A 20255-nucleotide genomic window follows, 5' to 3' on the forward strand; every position below is an offset into this window, starting at 1 on the left:
GCACCCGCGCACAGCTGGCCGTGGGCAGGAAAGCCCGGCTGGCAGCTGTCCCCACAGACGGGAGCAAGGGTCTGTGATTTCCTGAGCAGCCACTTCAATCCTAATGTCCCTTTAATAGTCCTCGTCAAATTGCCATGGCTCTCCCCAGAGGTTTTCATACGATGGAAAATAAATAGCCATTATCTGACCTCCAGGGGAATGGAGATGTCTGCAGAATTCCCGGAAAGGCAGTTATAAAACTGAGTAGCGTCAATCTGTCCTTTCGGTATTTACAGCCCCAATGCAAACAGAAGGTATGGAGCCCTGGCGACTGCTAAAGAAATCACAAAATAAGTGTAGTAGGCTCTCAAATTCTCTCTTCACCTGTTTTGATGTATATGAGTACATCTGGCTTCATAGCCAAAGAGAGAGAGAGAAGCGGGGGGAGAGAGAGGAAAACAACTACAAAAAGACGTGAAGACTGTTGTCTGTTGGCCTGGGGTTGGGGGGAAAGGAGCTGGGAAGCAAAGGACTTTAAACTGTTCACTGCTTCCAAAGAATGTGTGACAATGAAAATGTCCTTCCTTTTCTTATCATGTAATTTGAAAAAGAGAAACCTTTTTTTTTTTTACCCTAAAAACACATGGTGTGCCCGGGAAAAAGTATTTTCAAATAAAAGTTCCTTTTAGAGTCCCCAGAGACAGAGCCCTGGGCCAGGTCAGAGACCTGCTCTGGTCCTATCTCAGCTGCCAAGGGTTCCTAGGACAGAGTCATTCTGTTTCCATCAGCTGTAAGACGGGGATGGGAACAATCATCCCGTGGTGATCCAAGCCAGGATTGTTGTGAAGATCACCTGAGACGAGCGATATGAAAGCTCTGCCCAGCCAGTCTTCATGAGAAAGGAGCAATGCTCAAACCCAGTGGCCACCAAGGGGGCCATGATCACAAGGCTGCAAAACTGAACTAAATGCCTGTCACAGCCAGACCACCTTCCCTCAGGCAAGTTTCATCTATTTTCAAATGACTGGGCTGTCCTCACCCTGCCTGGGAAGGGCCAGGAAGGGAAATGAGAAATGCAGTGTGGACTTCCCTGCTGGTTTAGTGGTTAAGACCCTGTGCATCCATCGCAGGGAGTGTGGATTCAATCCCTGGTGGGGGAACTAAGATCCTACATGTCATGTGGTGCAGGCAAAAAAAAAAAAAGTTGTGACTGTTTTTGTTGGACTTCCCTGGCATTCCAGTGGTTTAGACTCCGCACTTCCACTGCAGCAGGGGCACAGGTTCGATCCCAGGTCAGGGAACTAGGGTCCCACCTGCTGTTCGGCTTGGGCAAAAAAAACAAGAGATGTTTTTCTTCATGGTGTCTTCCCCATCATTAGCAAAGCTTCAAGCCAGGAGGGGATGGAGGGGCCCACCATCATGCCCACTACTTCACCCCAGGGTTTCGTCTGCACACTCCCATGGGGTGGGTGGCCCCGAGAAAGCCTGGAGCCCCAGGATGAAGTTGACTGGCCACCCCTCAGCCCTGCCTTTGCCCACACTCCACTATTTTGATCCAGAGGCCCGTGTGACTGTGGCCCCGTCCCTCTCAATAGTCACAGGCTCTTCCGGGCCACATCCTGCCATAGCTGGTGACAGCCAGGACAAGTGAAGCCCATGTTCCTTCAAGAAACTCTTTTTATGCAAAGGGGGACATGGAGGCCCTGAGGGGGGCAGGTTAGGTGGCAGCAGAGATCAGAGGAGGACAGAGCACTGGCCTGGGTGTCAGATGATCTGGGCTTGCATCCCAGCCCCGTCCTGTGCTGGTTCCTCTGTCTGGGCCTCAATTTGCCGTCTCCAAAAGAGACAGTGCTCTCTGGCCTGCCTAACACATAAGGTGGGTCTGGGGTCTGATGTAACGAGGGAGTTACGCCAGAGTTGACCCTGCTGGCTTGGGAGGAGCCAGAGTACCCTGCCTCGGAGTTGTTCTTTTCCTCTGTGGCGTTGTTGTTCAGTCGCTCAGTCATGCCCAACTCTTTGCAACCCCATGGACTGCAGCACACCAGGCCTCCCTGTCCTTCACCATCTCCTGGAGCTTGCTTCATGGCATTACCCACCTCTAAAGATACAGGCCTACTTTGTTCCCTAGGGCCCTGCAGCGGCGGTATCATGAGGGCAGGACAAGCACATATACTCCAGCAACTGATGGCCACTGCACTCCTGGAGGAGGGGTGTTTGTTGGGGCACTTTTAAAAGAATATTGTCTATAATTCCAACTACAATTTTGCATCCAACTCCAAAGGGTGTGTTTTTTCCCCCATACTAAGCAATTCTCCAACACCAGCTGGGTGTCCTACATTCCAACTGAATTCTGACACTATCTACTTGGAGATAGCATCGGATCCTGCAGGTTAAAGGCCCAGTCCCCTAAGACTGCTCCCCACCCCCAAACCCAGAAACCAATCACACATTCAGGATGTTACCTGTGCTTCTAACCAATCGGAGGTTCCAGTGACCCCCTCCTAATTTGCTAGAGCAGCTCACAGAACCCAGAGAAACTAGATTACCAGTTAATCCTAAGAGGATGTAACTCAGGAACAGCCAGATGGAAGAGATGCACAGGACAAAGCACTGAGAAGGGGCAGGGGGCTTCCATGCCTTCTCCAAGTGAGCCAGCTTCTCCAGCTCCTTTCACGTTTATCAACCCAGAAGTCCTCAGAACCTTGTTCTTCCAGGTTTCCATGGAGGCTTCCTCAAAGAGGTGTGATTGATTAAATCCCTGGCCACTGACGATGGCATCTTCAGCCTATTTCCCTGCATGGGAGATGGGAGGTGAGGCCTGAAAATTCCAACCCTCCGATCTCTGGGTTGGCTCTGCTGGCATCTTTAGGGATGTTCCAAAAGTCACCTTATAACAAGACACCTCTTTTGCTCCCTGCACAGGAAGTTCCAAGAGTTTTAGGACCTCTGTTCCACGAACAGGGACAAAGATCAAATATACATTTCAAATTATAAATCACAATATTACACTATCTTATAAGAAGGGTACACCTAAATCCTCTCATACGAACAATGTTCTGGACTTCTTCCTCCATCTGAGGTGCCAACTACCACGATAGGGTCTTCCCCAACACAGGTTAAAATAGAAAGCATCTGTCCTGCAGTAGCTTCCAAGGGGAAAACCTCATCAGAAGCCCAGCACCTGAGTATCTTTTGGTTGAAAAATGCACGCAGACAATGGAGTGGCAGACCCCGGACAGAGGAAAGTAAGAGGGGAAAATAGTGAGGCTGAGAGTGAGAAGGTGACACTTGAGAATCAGCTTCTTAATAAGGTTTCTGCACACAGCCTTTAATGTACAGCCCTGTACTTAAGGACTGGGAGTCCCTCGGGCAGAGGGAGACAGGAATGGGATGGGCGCCAGACACAAGGCAGATTGAGCAATATCTGAGGGAAGTTGCTGGTGGACTGAGGCTCAGACAGTAGTCCAGGGAAGATGAAAATGAGAGACAGGAACTGACATTAATTGAACACCTACTATGAGGAACAAGGTTGAACTAGAAAGAAAAAAGGAAATACTTCAAATGATAGGCTGGGGAGAGGTCACTACAGCAGGTGACTGCTGTACCCCTTATCTTCATCATCCTTATTAGCAATCACTAAGGGCACATCGGCCATGCCCTGGGGCTGGGATGGCCATCATGGGTTCAGTCTACTCGGGGAGGTCAGACCCAACGAAATGCCTAGTCAGCTAGCTGCATATATTGTCGAAAGAGTAGGACACCAACCAGAAAGTGTCAGGGACCTGGGAAGGGACTGCAATGCCCTGCGGTGGATGAAGTTCCCAGGGAGAAATGGTGGATATGAGTGGAGAGGGACAAATTGGCATGGACAAGGGACAGCAGAGAGAACACAGGTGGCATGCTCAAGGGACTGTGACCAACAATTTATTATTCTTTTTCTATCACTTTGTATTTTGGATCCCTTTCACATACATCACCCCAGGAAATGACTCTGCTGTCCTTCACAAACCCCGCTAAACCCTGGAACAGATGGCCTTCTGTTCCAGGGAGTTCAATGGAGTTAAATGAATTCCTACTATGGGTAAATCATTGTTAAGTATTGCAGGGTATATAGAAAAGTGTAAAATATAGTCCCTGCCCTCAAGGACAAAAAGGATTTCCCTTCTGTCAAAAGGCCAGGGAAGGAGATCCCAGGATGACTCTGCAGCAGTGAAGTCTTATGTCTGACAAAAGGCAGCAGGCTCTGGGTGGCGTGGACAAGCCCGAGGAAAACTGGATTTACCATCCATCAAGATGCTCCATTTGGGGGTGGTCCAAAAGGTTATTCTGGTGACTCTGCAGTTTCCTTCTCAGAATTGGTTACCGAGCCGAGTCAGTCTGTCCTCCACATTCTTCCCACTATATTACTCCACAAACACAGAAGCCCGTCTGCAGCCAAACACTAGTTCAGAATCAAAAGCCAAAGTCACTGTAGATGTACTTATAACTCATCCACCGCCGGGCCACTGAATAACATCCCAATCAATGAGCAGTCTCGGACTTTGCAATTAATCCTGGAGAGGAAGAGGCGTCAGGACAAGAACAAAAGAACCAAAATAAGACAGTGCATCTGTGTAACTTCTAAATTAGTCAACCGTGGGCAAAGGGAGGTTTGGAAATTTTTACTCTGCCTGAAGGTAACAAAGCAACCTTATCCTGGTCCTTTAAGCGCCAGTGAGGACTGAGTGAGAGAAAGCACAGCTGAGCATCATCTGAGATAAACGGAAATGCAATCTTACCTCGGGAATCCTCAGTCTGATGATATGGCTACTGCCATGAGGGAGCAGTCCACGGAGGAGTCTCAGGAACTTTCCAAGGTGGGTGGGCAGCGTTGCCAGTTCCATGACAAAATTGGCAGAAGCCCATCAGTCACTTCTCAAAAAGTGAGTGACAAGAATATTAAGCAATGAACTGGCTATATGGGTCAGCCAGAGGGCCTGTGAACCGAAGATTCTGAGTGGTCAGCACTCACAGAGGCGTACGTGACCTCCTGCTTCCTCAGATGACTGAAGGTCAAATATATGCTGAGAAGGAGCTCTCTGGAGCCTTGAGGTTCTGTACTCTGAATTTTTAGTTGGAAAACCTCTTTTCAAGACAAAAACATACCAGAAGACATTTGGAAGTATTTCCAAGAACAACTTCACATGCCCTGACTTTGTAATAGAGGGAGCTGGAAACCTCACTTCAAGACAGTGGAGGCAGAATCCTTGCCGCAGGCGAAGTCTAGAGGAAGGGACTTGTACACTGTGGATCAAAGCGGAGACTTCACATCGACCGAGTCTCCCACTTACACCACCCTCTTATTAAAAAAAAAAAAAAGCAAAGAAACAGCCAGTACACAATCTTAAGACTCTTTATTTACAAGAAGTATCTCTGAGTCAAGCTGCTACATAATCGAGCCAGAAAATCTACCTACACTTGACAGTTCTGACCAACAGCCTTCAGTCTTGGAAGTTAAATGAAATGCTTGTTTTGATGTTGTTTTTGAACCAAGGAGCCCGTAAGTCCACTTTCATGTTTAATTCAGAAAATTCCATTTCATGAAACATCAGGCTCTGAAGTGCAGAAGTGGGCACAATTCTCCTTGCATTAAAACTCCCAAGGCAAGCTAAGAGGCTGCCCAGATAACCAGTGGTAATGTGCCCCCCAGGAGGACGTCACACAAGGAATCTGGGTGTTGAGAAAGTGGATGATTCACCCTAGAACTTTTTAAAGAACTTTTCGGGCAACTGAATGATGTTTTAAACATACCGGGTTGCTAAACCCGTCAGGAGAAACATCTGGATCTGAGAAAATCTGGCAAAGCTATCTGAATGAACACCAACTGTTCTCTATCCTAAATGTTAAGATTATTTTTAAAGGTTAATTTATAGATATTTGGACAACAGGGGAAAAACTGTCTGGTGGGCAGAGAGTTGGAGAAGGGAAAACAGAGCAAAGGACAGATAGGCTGTGGATATTCTATGCATCAATACACCCTTAATAACATGTCTGACCCCATCCTAGGGTTGATGGGCTGCCAAGCTGCTGCCAGGACTCCCCAGGTCACACAGTCTCAAGGTAACTCTGGAGACAAGTTCTCTCCAAAAGCTTTCAGCATTTTCATGGTCTCTCTTTTACCCATTATTAAGCCAGTTAAGAGTATTTCTGAGCATTCACGGGTTTCCCAAGATACTTCAATGAAATAGTGATATCCCTAGGTCAGCAATGGTTCTGAAGAAAGCATCTCTCATGATAGCACCGGACTGGACTGCGGAACTAAGAATTCTATGCTGTATTTCCAACTCTTTCTCTGGCCTCCTGCTCACTGCTCTCTCCACTACCCACTACATCTCTTGAGTCCACAGGAGGTGGTGCTGGAAGACAGGAAATGCAGGCTAGCACCAGCCAGGCTGGTGTCTGTGGGCCACTGCAAATGACTTCAAGTTAACTACCAGCTACTCCCCACTTACTTGGCAGACGATTATCAAGCACTGCTCCTGGCCAGGCCCCATGCCCTCGATTACTTTCCAAGTTTCTCCCCACCTCAGAGATTAGGTTGGAAATCATTTTTCTCTGCTCTTTCTTAATTCCTGCAGTATGCAGGCCTACATGACTGAATGAGAGTTGGGAATATTAAAGACATCTATAAATTATAATAAAGGAGTCACATATATTAAAAATGAGAGTCTGTTATTCAAAAAGCCACAAATTATCTCATTTAGAGAAGACACTTAACAAAATATACATCTTAAAACTTCGGCAGTCAAGAATGCTTTTTATAATTGTTTCCATTTGAGAAACACAATTAAAATGGGTAAGAATTAATAGACACAACTTCACTCAGAATATGTAAAAAGCGTCACATGTTTTTCTGATATTCCTCTTTGTGGTTAGCTAACCACGCACAGGAGGAACCAAAGTCCAAACGTTGACATCCCGAAGTGGCAGCGCTCTCAGGGGGCTTCTTCCCTCGTAAGTGACAAGCGGCGGGGGGAGGAAGCCTTACCAAGATGCACACAATCCAGTTCCTTACCCAGTCTTCTAGCATCATCAACTGTCAAACCATTTGCTCCGCTTTGCAAGAGGAACTCCTTTAGAAAGTCCCAATAATTTCTGCTTATATTGTTCCACCAGCTGGTTGAAGCGAACTTCCGTCTTATTTCCTTTCGCTTTTTTCCTAGGTACCTACAAATGAAAGGAAAGGAAACATAAGATAATCAGTTTCAAGCACTAAGCATTACCTTACCCTCGGGCCAGCCAAGGGAGAAAGAGAGTTAGCTTCAGAGATCTTGTCCACCACATGAGGGACTTCCAGGGAGTGACCCCAAAATGATTATCCATTGGTGAGAAAACAGACCAGGAATGCTTAAGAGAAGGACCCCGCTAAAACACCACTCCCACTCCAACTCCCAAATGCTCACACAGATCTCCTCAAGGATGAGTCAGCCTTGAGTCCAGATGGCCTCGCTTGCCCTTTCCTTCACCAAGGATTACAGGGCTTCAAAGAGACCTCTATAAGATGGTCTGCTGGGTCAGAGGCTTCCCAGAGACACAGATTTCTTGAGTGGGATGAGACGGCAAATGCATCTTATACCCTTAAAATAAAGGGACTAGGCAAGGAAAAAAGAAAACCTGACCTCAAATGATCGAGAACGCATGACCACCACTTTCTACTAAAAAGAGCCAGGGCCCCTTGGAAGCTAATGCCAGGACTGACAAAGTAACAGATACGTGGGGACATCCCACTGTGTTAGAAGCAAGGACACTACCACAGGCAAGGTTGCATCAGGACTCAGGAGTCAACCTGAAGGGGCTTCTGCTGGCCTCAGATGGGACAGAATGATGACTGCATCCGGCTGAAACATGTCAAGTACATAGAAGCTCGCAAAGTCACAACGCTACAAAAACCTTACTTTCTCAGAGAAGGTTGGTAGGGAAACAACCCATTACTCTGGGAACTGATAAAAAGGAAAAAAAATAAAACTCTAGCAATTACCTTGCTTTTCCTACACAAATGGTATTCTGTGGTAGCCAAACAGTTGATAAGGGAAGGCTCTTTTTTCTAGACTTTTACTTAAAAAACACATAAGGATTGATAAAATTAAGAAATTACCATTCTGCAACTCATACTGAAATACATATCTAAATAAACAGCAATCATCAATGGGTGCTAAGACTTTCAAATGGAGGGATGAAGCAGACAATCTCTAAGGCTACTGATGAATCAGAGCATCACTAAAAATGGGGCAACCAAGGGAGGAAGAATGGGGCGACGGGGCAGTTAGGGAATTTGGACTGACACGCACACGTTGCAGTATTGTTTAAAATGGATATCCAGCAAGGTCCTACTGCACTGCTCAGGGAACTCAGCTCAATGTTATGTGGCAGCCTAGACCCATGTATACAATGGATACATGTATATATGGCCGAGTCCCTTTGCTGTCCGCCTAAAACTATCACAACATTGTTAATCAGCTATAATCCAATGTAAAATAAAAAGTAAAAAAAAAAAAAAAAGAGGCAACCAGGCACTATGCACCTCACGGTACAATACAACAGAAAGCACACAGCACCACCTATGAAATACTCTCACCAAGAAAACTGGACCTAAATCTAATCAAGGCTCTGGACCTAAAGTCCAGTTTGTAAGCAACATGGGGTACTACAGGAACAAGTTAAATGACAGCAACAAGGAAGAAAGCCGCTAAATTCAAAAGGTAATATATTCTAAAAGGCCAAGGACCTGGCTGATCCAGCTAATTAATAGCATGGAAAAAAGGGTGTAGTAAGGAAGACTGGATATTATAGGGGAAAAAAGATTTAAGAGATTTAAAAACCAAATACAGGGAATTCCCTGGTGGTCCAGTGGTTAGGACTCAACACTTTCACTGCTGAGGCACTGCTTCAATCCCCGGTCAAGGAAGTAACCCGGCTTTTTGTTTGGAACCCGATTTATACAAACCAACTTAAAAATATGTATTTTTGAGGTAACTGGGAATGTTTTAATATGGGCCACACATTAGCTAGTAAGGGTTTCTTATTAATTTCATTAGATGTGATGATGGCATAACATGTGTCTGTGTGTATGTGTGTTTAAAGTGAAAGCAAGTGTTAGTCGCTCAGTCGTGTCTCAATCTTTGTGACCCCACAGACTACAGCCCTCCAGGTTTCTGCTGTCCGTGGACTTCTCCAGGCAACAATACTGGAGTGGGTACCCATTCCCTTCTCCAGGGGGATCTTCCCAACCCAGGGTTCAAACCCAGGTCTCCCACCCTGCAGGCAGATTCTTTACCCTATGAGCCACCATATGTGTGTAAGGCCTGATCAGCTGGAGATAAATCCTGAGATATGTTTCTACATGGGGTACATCTACAAGTGAGGTAGAGTTCACTGTAATATACTCACAGGATGGGGTGGGGGTGGGTAGGTAAAACAAGATAATTGTTGAAGCACAGTAACAAAATCATGGGGTCCATTGTATTCTTCTCCCTACTTTTAGGACTATGTACCTCCACATCTGCAGCCCTGTACATAACCGCAATCTAGAAGAAGTCTTTTCCTTTGCTTAACTAATCAAGGCTCAAATGGCTGCCAACCCTGGCAGACCTGTGCCATACCAAAGCCTCAGGGCCTACAGAACTTACTTGCTTGGAAGATAATTTCTGCTTCTCTTGCTTCTGGTGGTTTGTCTGGGGCTTTGGCTTCTTGGGAGGGAGAGGCTTCATTTTGCCTTTGTCCCGCAACCTGAAACAACATGGTCAAGTGTCACCCTGAGTTCTTCCTCTAATTGGCACTCCTGAGGTTTTCTCAGCCCAAAAGATAAAAGGCCTTTTCTTACACTGGCTCTTTCTAAGCCCCTGAGAAATCAAGGGATACTGCAACAGAATGTCCTAGGGCTCAACATTTGTATACTTGTCTTTTGCTTTGGTTTAAAAACCTCAAGGGACTTTTAAAAACCATTGTTTACTTAATAAAAATTTCGTAAAGATTGATTTTTGTTGACAGCATTAATCTGTTGTTCTGGATAGAAACCTCAAGTAGGTGGGCCTCAGAGACAGCCATCAAGACAAGAGGAAGCACTTCAGAGGAGGAGAAAAGCGGCATGAGAGCCCACCCTGGAAGGCCCCTCTGAGGGGCCCAAGGCCAGTCCTGTTCTGGCCTCCATTTGGTGCAAGAGTGACTCTGCCGGCATAGAGATACTGCATGCGGGACTGGAGCAACCAGCATCCCTTTCATCCACACAAAAGCTCCAAAGAGGAAAAATGGCGAAGTAAGACAAACCCTCTGAGAAGCCATCCCACATCTCACCTAATTTTGGGGCCTCGGTGTGAAGGGAGCGCCAGGACCTTTCTTCTCTTCTTCCCATCAGGCAGCTCCACGTGCTCCACTTCGGCCTTGGTCTGGAACCCTGCCCACGAGACAGAGTCTGCTGTCCCCTTCTGCTGCACGGAGGCCTGGCTTTGTTCCTGCATGTGGTTCTGAGCTGCCTTCTGTTGCTGCTTTTTCCCAGGTTCTGGTGGTACCTGCTGGGGCTCACCAGTTCCAGGCTTGGATTTCACTTTTTGCTGCAGAAGACGAGAGAATGCTACTTGGTTACTAGGTGAGATTTATTTGCTGGAAACACGCAGCAGAAGAGGACTGAGTTTGGTGAGAGAAGGGGAATTCTTCCCCCAAATAGTTAGAGACTTTAAGAAAATGAACACAAGCAGTTCACAGGTCCTGACATCGTAACAGAGGGTTACTGGGTAGGGGACACAAAACAACCATTTTCCTTTTCCCATGCAGAAATGAGGAGAAAGTGTAGGTACGCCCCAAACTCAAAAGCCAGCAGAAAACAAGAAAGGGCCAGCAGCATGGAGCACAGGTGTAATGGGAATGAGAAGAAATACCTGAAGTAATGAGAGTTGAAGATTTTCAAACTTCAACAGACATTAAACCACAGACTCAGAAAGCTCAGACAAACACCAAACAGGATTAAAAAAAAAAAAAGTACATCTAGGCGTATCATATCAAATTGCAAGAAATCAAAGAGAAAAATCTTTCCCCAGAGGTAGGGAAAATTCATTACCCACAGAGGAACAAAGTTAAGATTACACTGGATTTCCCTTCAGAAACCATGTAAGCAAGAAGAAAACAGAATAAAGTGTTTAAAAGTATGTGTGTGTGGCAGAGGAATCACCAACCTAGAGTTCTGTATCCATGTAATTATCCTTCAAAAGTGAAGGAAAAACAAAACTTCACCAGACAAACAAAAATTAAAGAAATATGGGGATTCCCTGGGGCCCAGGAGTTAGAACTTGGTGCTCTCACAGCCAGGGCCCTAGGTTTGATCCTTGGTCAGGGAACTAGTATCCTGCAAGCCGCTCAGTGAGGCACCTACCCACCTCCAAAATAAAATTAAGGAAATTTATCACTGGTAGACCTTCATTGCAAGAAATACTAAATGAATTTACTAAGAAAGGTAAAACGACAGGTTAGAAACTCAAATCCACATTAAAAAAAAAGGAAGAACCTTAGAGAAAAAAATAAATGAAATGAAGATAAGGAAAAGACATGAGGAGGAGGACATAAAGTATGTTACATATTTATTTTGCACAAGTGGGGGAAGACAAAGAAGATTCATGTGAAATCAATGCAGTAATAATAATGTTATTCTGTCCTTTTCACCTCAGAAATCTAAACAGGCATAGTGGGAGAACAAAGATCTATTTTATGCCTCTTATGTGCCAGTCTCTAAGTGGTAAGGGTGCAGATGAAAGAATGAAGTGTCTACCTTTTAGAACTCACAGCCCAGTGGAGAAAAGAGATATAAACCAAGTAAAAAACTGAAAAAGAGCCTAAGGACATTCATGAAAGCACAAGCAATAAAGTCTCTTCTCTTCTGAGAGAGGTGGGGAAAAGTCACTTGGGGAATATGAGCATGGAAATTGAGAAGGATCCCTGAGTCACGGGAAAGGGGCACTTTTACACAGAAAGATGGGTATGTACGTAAGTGTAGATAACAAATAAGGCCACCTGAATTTTTTTTTTAAGCCAGAAGCTACAGAATCACCTCTGATTGAAGCAGTAAATAATTCTATAACTACAATAACAAAGCTGCCTTAAATAATAAGCAGAACCCAGATTTTTCCAATCTAGGGTCATGGTATGCATCACTGAAACTCCTCTTCTATGGGTCATGCTCATGATATACACCATAAAGACCCAGAACACAGCAAATGTTTGGTATATATCCAAGTCAAGGTATACTATCGATGAGATCTGTAAGAGTTATGGTATCAAGAATAATCTGGTCTTCTATGTCCTGTGGCATGATGGATGAGAGAATGGGTACTAACTGTGTACTGACCGTGTAGCTTGTGAGACAACTTACACATGTTAACACAGATGATATTAAACCTATTTTTATAAACTAGAAGCTGAAGCTGAAAGGGGTAGTAACTTGCCAAGGAACTCAGAAAGGGGCAGAGCCTGAGTTTGAACATGAGTCTTCCTGTTCCCAGAGTTCCTCTACACTACACTAGATTAGAAACAGTACTAAAACTACCAGGAATCACTCCTCTGGAGCGTACAAGATGAAAAGAGAATTACGGAAGAGATAGCTGAAATCTACAGGTAACGGACAACTTAACCTTGGTTATTAATTCTGACATGTACCATCACCAAACACTGCAGTACAAGCACTGCTGACTGCCAACAGCATCGGGCTGCTTCTCCTCTCCCTTTCCTTCTGTGGAGCTACCACCAGCCAGGCCAGTGGAGGAGAGACGGCCTGCAGAGTTCTAGGAAACTAAGAGGAAAGCGTAACCAAGAACCTAGCAAGGCAGAGCCCTAATTTAAGGGAACAGAATCACAACTGAACAAAGCAGGAGCTTAAATATGGTCTGAAAAAAAATTGAACTGTATGCTTAAAATAGTAGAGTTTATGTGATGCATATATTACCACAACTAAAAAAATAAAGAGAAAAGAAAAAAATTTCAATTCTGTACCTGGCTGCGCTGGATCCTCAGTTCCTTGACTTTAAGTTTCCTTCGATCTTCCAAAGAGAATTCCACTATTGGTCTCTGCAGCAGCAGGAGACAGATTGTCATTCATTTGATTTCTTAATCTCAGCATGCAATGGAGCTGAGATGCTCGCCACCCCTGCCCCCACTACCCTCTTGCTTGCAAGTCAGAGGGTGCTGCTCACTTCCCTTTACTTAGAGGCAAGGGGCCAGTTCTGCAAGCAGACTACCCAATTTAGAGTTCCCTCCAATCATCCCGTCACCTGAGTCACCGCTCACTTCTCCAAGGCCTTGCCACTCTTATCCATCACACAAGTGTCAGAGGGCTTCCCATAAATGGCCCCCGGAGGACAGGCCCCCCGCCACAGGACAAGGCTCACCTTCTGAGGCCCGAAGATCTCCGGATTGTTGTTGATGTGGCGCAGGGCCGCCAGGGCATGCTCGTGCTCCTGGAACTCTGCAAAGGCGTAGCCCAAGGACTGACCCTTAATTTTCCCATAAGCTCCTTTCAGGTCTCGCATCACCCGACACTACCAGTAGAGTGAGGAAAAGAATCAGTAGTCAGAGGATTTATTTTTAATTTATTTATTTTAATTAGAGACTAATCACTTTACAATATTGTAGTAGTTTTTGCCATACATTGACATGAATCAGCCATAGTTAGAGGATAAAGACCCTTAACAGCTTCAACAAGAAATTAGGTTATTGAAACAGTCTTCATCTATATCACCATCACAAGAGTTTTACTGGAGTTAACACTTATGAATGTCTGTTTTATTAGAATATACCTGAGAGCACAGAACACATTAAATAGGTATTTTCTTGCTTTCTAAGGGTTTACAAACATCCACACAGACCTCCAAATAAGCATGCAGATAAACTTCCCAAGAAGAATTTTAATGGCTAACTGCTGATGTGACAGCACATACAAGCTGAGAGGTATGTGGTACTTGGGGTGGTATAAATCAGCACCGGGACTGAAGTGCTGTCTGCAGGTCTCCTCACTGAAGAAACCACTCAGAAGAAATATTACTGAAGAAGGGAAGGATGAAGGCCTGATGGCTTTAGATAAGAAAGTTCTGGCATGAGGAAGATCCTGACCAACAAATAGCCTCAGAAATACAGGAAGGAGCTTCAGCTGTATTTGCTCAGAGCTCAGATCTTCTCTTGAATGATTTTTTCCTAAAACTTTAAGCTGTACCAGGCATCTTGGGGCACCAAGGAATGGCAGGGTATTTTGGGAAAACTGATCATTTACATGGTTTCACTCCCAGGAAGCTGTGTTTGTTGGGTAATGGAGAAGTCTAGGTATCAGGGACATGTGGATGCCGCATTTGGTATATGCCCAGTATCTACTCTGTGCCTAGAACGGTGCCATGTACTGCAGGGAAATCAAGAAAAGCATATAGGCAGCCGGACACGCTGCACAGCCCTCCAGTCTCCTCAGCTGCTGCCCCCAGGCCTGGCCCAGGGACTCGCCTCGATGCAGCATGGCACAGCACCCTCGACTTCATGCTCAAGAGCCAAAGTGAGACCACTGGATGGTGAGACCGTTCCAAAGGCCTCTAGTCCATTTTCTGGGAGCAGGTGATGACGGAGTCAGTGCACACCTGGTGGGACCATGGCTATTTAGCAACCTACATAAAAATGGCAGCTTTTGCCAATTTGAGAATTTACTCGCCTGGATCCAGATTTATTCTGGACCTTCAGAGTTAACGACTGTGATGCCCAAGGCAGAGAAGCTGACAGTCTTTTGAACACAGTAGAAGAATGAAAGGACTGAGTCAGGACGGTACTGAGCAGGTGAAGTGATTACCACCCATGGCCAGAGGAGGGGCCATCAAGAGATACTGTCCCACTGCAGATGGCAGACTGGTTGGGCACAGCATCGATGAAGTGGTATGTGATGAAGACTCACCTTAGCAAAACATTAAAATTGTACACTCAAAACAATGTGGAAATATTCTCATCCTCAGTGGGGATGTTACTAAATACTCCATCCCTCGGCACTACTGGTGGGTTGTTTTTATTTTTGAGTTGAACATTTACATTATATTCACCTGTGGCTGGAGAAGGCAATGGCACCCCACTCCAGTACTCTCGCCTGGAAAATCCCATGGATGGAGGAGCCTGGTGGGCTACAGTCCATGGGGTCGCTAAGAGTCGGACACGACTGAGCGACTTCACTTTCACTTTTCACTTTCATGCATTGGAGAAGGAAATGGCAACCCACTCCAGTATTCTTGCCTGGAGAATCCCAGGGATGGGGGAGCCTGGTGGGCTGCCATCTATGGGGTCACACAGAGTCGGACACGACTGAAGCGACTTAGCAGCAGTAGCAGCAACCTGTGGCTAGTCTGGCATGCTTTATAACAGAGCCATAGAAACTGTGTCTTGATACTCTTTTTTTCCTTAGTTTTCTTAGTGATTAAGAAATTTGGATTGTATTTCAAAAGAAAATATAACTGATTTTTTGGCTTTTTAAAAGTTTTTATTGAAGTATAATTGATTTACAATGTTGTTAACTTTCAGTGTATAGTAAAATGATTCAGGTATTCGTTTAAAAAAAGAAAAGCATAAAATGAGGCTCTTATCTTCAAAAAGCTTACTATCTTAGCTGAACACTATACTTACACATACGAAAGATTTAAAGAGAAAATTCAATATAATGCAAATACTATAAAACACACATACATGTCTCTAAGCGATGACAGGTGTTAGATATACAGACTCTTACCAAGTACCACAGATGCTGATGAGAAATTACATAACTGACTCCTATGACAGTAACTCTTTGAATGGGTTTACTAACAGTGGTGTCAGCTATGCTCACATTCTCTCCTATAATTCCCTGAATAGCAATATCATACATTTTGAAGAGGATTTCCAGGAGTAGGAAAATAGTTTATGGTGATGAATCAGAGCAAAGTAGATTCATAATACTGGCTATGCTGCTTATTCAATAAACACTGATCAAGAGATGACTATGTGCCAGTTTCTATGCCAACAACTGGGAACAATGAGATGACACCTGCTCTCAAAGAGCTCAGTGTGGCTGGGAGAAATGACTGATGAATAATTACAGGACAGTGTAGCAATAAATCCCACAGCAGGCATGTGGGGGCACCGTGGGGGCAGGACAGCGGTTCCTGTAGTCACACAGAGCCTGACTAAGTCTTGGTGTGAGCTCAGAGTTTGTCTAACACAACTGCTGAAGACCTGAGTGACTCCCTGTGCCCACCACAGGGCACTGAGAACTTACTATAGTGCAAGAGCCTAAATGGTAGTGAAATGCTCCTCTAAGGAGCAGAGGACATAGATTATTTTCTCTGCAAGACAACTAGCATTACAGCACCTGGTATAATGCTGAGAATGCAGCAGGTATCCAATAAATGCTTGCTAAATTAAGTCATGAGCGCAGATACTTCTGCACATTCTGCTGCAACTGGTCAGATGTGAAAAGCAGTTCTTAGAAGGGAAAAAAAGTTTTTTAAACCTCCCCAAACCATGAAAATCACCAAACACAGTCTTGTCTGCTGACAATGAGCCCAAGAGAAAATCTGTCAATCTACTAGCACCACGGGCACTCGTGCTCAGTCGCGTCAGTTATGTCCGACTCTTTGTGACCCCATGGACTGTAGCCCGCCGAGCTCCTCGGCCCATGGGATTTCCCAGGCAAGAATACTAGAGTGGGTTGCCATTTCCTCCTCCAAGGGATCTTCCTGATCCAGGGATCGAACCTGTGTCTCCTATGTCTCCTGCAATGCAGGTGGATTCTTTACTGCTGAAGCCACCAGCGAAACCCACTAGCACCACAGCCTGAACTAAACATGTGCTCTGACCCAGGATGAGCGGTGAAGCCCTGAGTGGGCAGGGCCAACTCTCACCTCTTTGATGCGCACCGCCTTCTCCCCTCTGGTGGAATTCAGCAGCAGCTTTCTGAGCTGTTTGTCATCCACAGCCTTTGGGAGATTGTGCAGGCACAGCCTGGTCCGGGAGACAAAGATATTTTGGTCCTTGAGTTTCTGATGCTTCAGCAGCTCGAACTGAAAGAACAACAAATTGTTAACAGTACAATCTACTCTTTAAAGATACAGGCACATAATTCTCCAACAGGAAAAGAACCATGACCCCAATCCAGTAACCACACATCTAGAAAAAATAATAGAAATCACCCACGCTGCAGCCTTTTGATGATGCCCAGCACACAGAGAAAGAAAGGTTCGAGGAGGCAAGAGCGGGGGTGGGTGATAAGATCATGGGCTCTGGAGTCAGGCTGAATTCGAGACGTTACATAACACTTCTTAAGCCTCAATAATTTCACCTACAGGGTAGAACTGCAGATCAAAATACAATACCGATTTTTCAGTACTGATGTGAGGCTGAAATAAGGTAATATGCATAAAATCCCAAGCTCAAATCTGGCCCAAAGCAAATAATAAATAATACTGTAGTTAACATCTGTGCCAAGTCCTTACCTATCCACCAACTCAAACTGATTATTTAGTCCTTCCAAAAGGAAATGGATTTACTTAAAGGATACGCGACAGAATACTGTCTTGTCTCAACTCTGCCACCTTGAGGCAAAAAAACATCAATAGAAACAAACATCCAGAGCCTGACCTATGTTGCACAAAGCACTGGCCCCAGGACAATCTATCTCTAAAGTGAAAGGGTGACCTTCTTCTCCTGACTTGTTTCTTAAGAGCAGCTCAGCAGAAATAAGTTTTACGTTAAACTTTTATCAAGTTTCATTTTTGCCACTTCTTATTTGGTAAAGGTACTATTACAGCAACTCACAAAATAAATACCCTGGAAACAAATATGAAAAGCGCTATCTGAAGGGTTATCATGCTTAAATTCAACAGTGCGATTTTTCTCCCAGGAAAAGCTGTGTCTGCTGTTTAATTATAATGCATATAATCTAGTGAGCCTTTTGCTAGGAAAATTCACTTTAAGGAGAATTAAATGTGTCACTATTGCACTATGATCAGAAAAGGGCATCCAATGCCCCCCACATACCATAATCTCTAGATGCTCACTACCGAAAACCGTCGAGGACACCAGTCTAGAGCCTGCACGGAAAAGAAATGCTGCCTCCGGGCTCACTACATTCTCATCTCTGTCCGTCATCTTTTGCACTTTCAGGTTCCAGAGCTAATTCTATTAATGATCATGCATCTTTACCATTCTAGGCTGGCTTAGCTTTGTGAAAGTAAACTATACGGGCAAAAGTAAAAATTATTGGAACAAAGATTGCTAAGCAGCAAAGGAACTCAACAGTACCAGTTATCACTAGAAATCCCATAATATGGGGTTTTCCTAAAATGATTTCATAATCTGGAAATACCCTCCCTCCAACAAAATACATCTTATCTCTCCCTTCCAAGACCCACATCCGCACTTCCCTCCCTATTTAGCCCACACTGACCTTCCTTTCTCATGTTACTCTGCATTTATACTGACACCTAATTATATACAGCCCGAGCCTTTAAGTGTCTACTTCATGATCTAGAAGCATACTATCTGGGAAACACATACTGTTGAGCATTCCAAAAACAAAGAATAAGACCCAGTACATAATGTTGACATGGTATTATGTGTAATGTTGGGCTAGCGTTTGTTCCACCTGTACACCTGTTTTCTAACAATAGTGTAAGTAGCACCTGTGACCGAGACTTGCTTGGCTCTTTGATGAGCACCTTCAGCATTATTATTTATCGATTTATATTGAGTCCTGCAGAACCTGAAGCTGGTGCCTAATCTACTCACTCGTTCTCTCTTGGCCATATCAGCAGCGCTCACACCCTCTGCAGCCTTCGTCCCAGCACGAATCACTGCAGAAAGAGGGAAAAAGGCCAAGACATCAGCAAGGGAATTTTCACTGAGCAATAAGAGGAATGTGATGTGAATGATGCAAGCTCTCTCTAGAGGGCCCAGAGGACTATGCTGGCCAGGACACAGTGGTATCTGGGTAGGTCCAGAAATAGGCTACAGGGCTAAGTTCTTGTCTATGAGCTGCTCTCAAGGACTAAAACTGAACATTTTGTGATTTTGTTCTCCTTCTTCCTTCCCTTCAAAAAATTTCATGTCGTGTCCAAAGTCAGATGTGAAGGCCTAAAGGAAGTTTTGGAAATAAGTACATTTTAGGCATTTGGAATGCCAATATGCTCTACCTATGACCTGTCCTTGGAAATCTCCCTGCTCATGTATTTGGGAGCCATTTCTAAGCGGTGAGATAAGCCAACCAAGAGAACAGCCACACTGTATAACACCGGGCCCGGCCTCAAAGGTTAACGGCCTTCCATTTGCTAGTCCGGGCAGTAAGGCTGTGCAGCAAGTAGCAATATTGTGTGACCTAAAGGAAGGAATTCTCTTTTATCTTAATTAAAGCTAATTTCTGATTATCTTTCTGACACTAAGGGAAAGGTACTCAGTGCATATTTTAAATCCATGAGTAATCCAAAAGAGTAATTTTAGTCATAATTTTCCACTCCTTCAGAAAACCTATCAGAAATGATGACAAGGGACAAAGGTAATTTGGGTTTTTCCTCCCTCTCTGCCCTGATAATCTTCTGATGAAAAGGTCTAAAGGCAATCCATCAGTCAGAAAGGAGAGTGGGGACTGGCTAATCCATGAACTGGGTGAAGGCTTCCTAACAGACAGCTGTGCATCTGTTAAAGTGGAATCTGCTATATCTGCTAAAGTAGAATAATAATAATATACCACCATTAAAGAGGATGCAGGTATTTAATCTGAAACATGCTCCAAACACACTACTGTCAGGTTGCTGTCATGGCAAGTGGCCAGCTTCTCCGAAGCCTGGTTCCCCTTTCCCTGCCACTACTCACAGCCTTCTCGGGCCAGATAGAGGTTACGGGTCCCAGTTGGCTTCTTCACCTTCTTTGTCCGGAGTTTTGCAGCCTCATCACGGGTCACTGCCAAGTCAACCTTAAGCTGCCGGCCATCCAGTTTAAGTCCACCACCCTGAAACAGATTGCGACCTCTCTCTCAAAATTCATGATGAGTAGAAACTAAGCACTTGACAAGGAGCATGAAGGAAAGGGAAAACAGCAAACCCCACTGTTGTATGGACCCCGCCGCTAGGGTGTTTTAGGCCAGCTGGATGCAAGTGGATCACTGAGCCGAACAGTATTTAGCACAGCTGTGCAAAGGCCACGTGTTCATTTGTTTTCAGGGAGTTGATTAGTCCCAAAGTAGGACCAAATTAAGAAAAACGATCTGTAAA

The 20255-nt window shown here is 44.8% G+C and overlaps 1 protein-coding gene across 1 annotated transcript in view; it reads right to left on the bottom strand.

Annotated features, from left to right (window-relative positions):
* Positions 1-5357: 5357 nt before the first annotated feature.
* RBM28 (RNA binding motif protein 28) overlaps positions 5358-20255 on the bottom strand; it is a 32443-nt gene continuing 17545 nt past the window's right edge. The window contains exons 12-19 of the mRNA XM_061414621.1: positions 19858-19993; positions 18778-18842; positions 16893-17051; positions 13386-13535; positions 12991-13065; positions 10309-10565; positions 9645-9744; positions 5358-7185 (exon numbers count right to left, since the gene is read on the bottom strand). Coding sequence (XP_061270605.1) covers positions 7051-7185; positions 9645-9744; positions 10309-10565; positions 12991-13065; positions 13386-13535; positions 16893-17051; positions 18778-18842; positions 19858-19993 — 1077 coding nt within the window. The 3' untranslated portion in view covers positions 5358-7050. The remainder of the gene's footprint in view (positions 7186-9644; positions 9745-10308; positions 10566-12990; positions 13066-13385; positions 13536-16892; positions 17052-18777; positions 18843-19857; positions 19994-20255) is intronic.

This window comes from Bos javanicus, chromosome 4, assembly GCF_032452875.1.
Source record: "Bos javanicus breed banteng chromosome 4, ARS-OSU_banteng_1.0, whole genome shotgun sequence".
Taxonomy (NCBI): domain Eukaryota; kingdom Metazoa; phylum Chordata; class Mammalia; order Artiodactyla; family Bovidae; genus Bos; species Bos javanicus.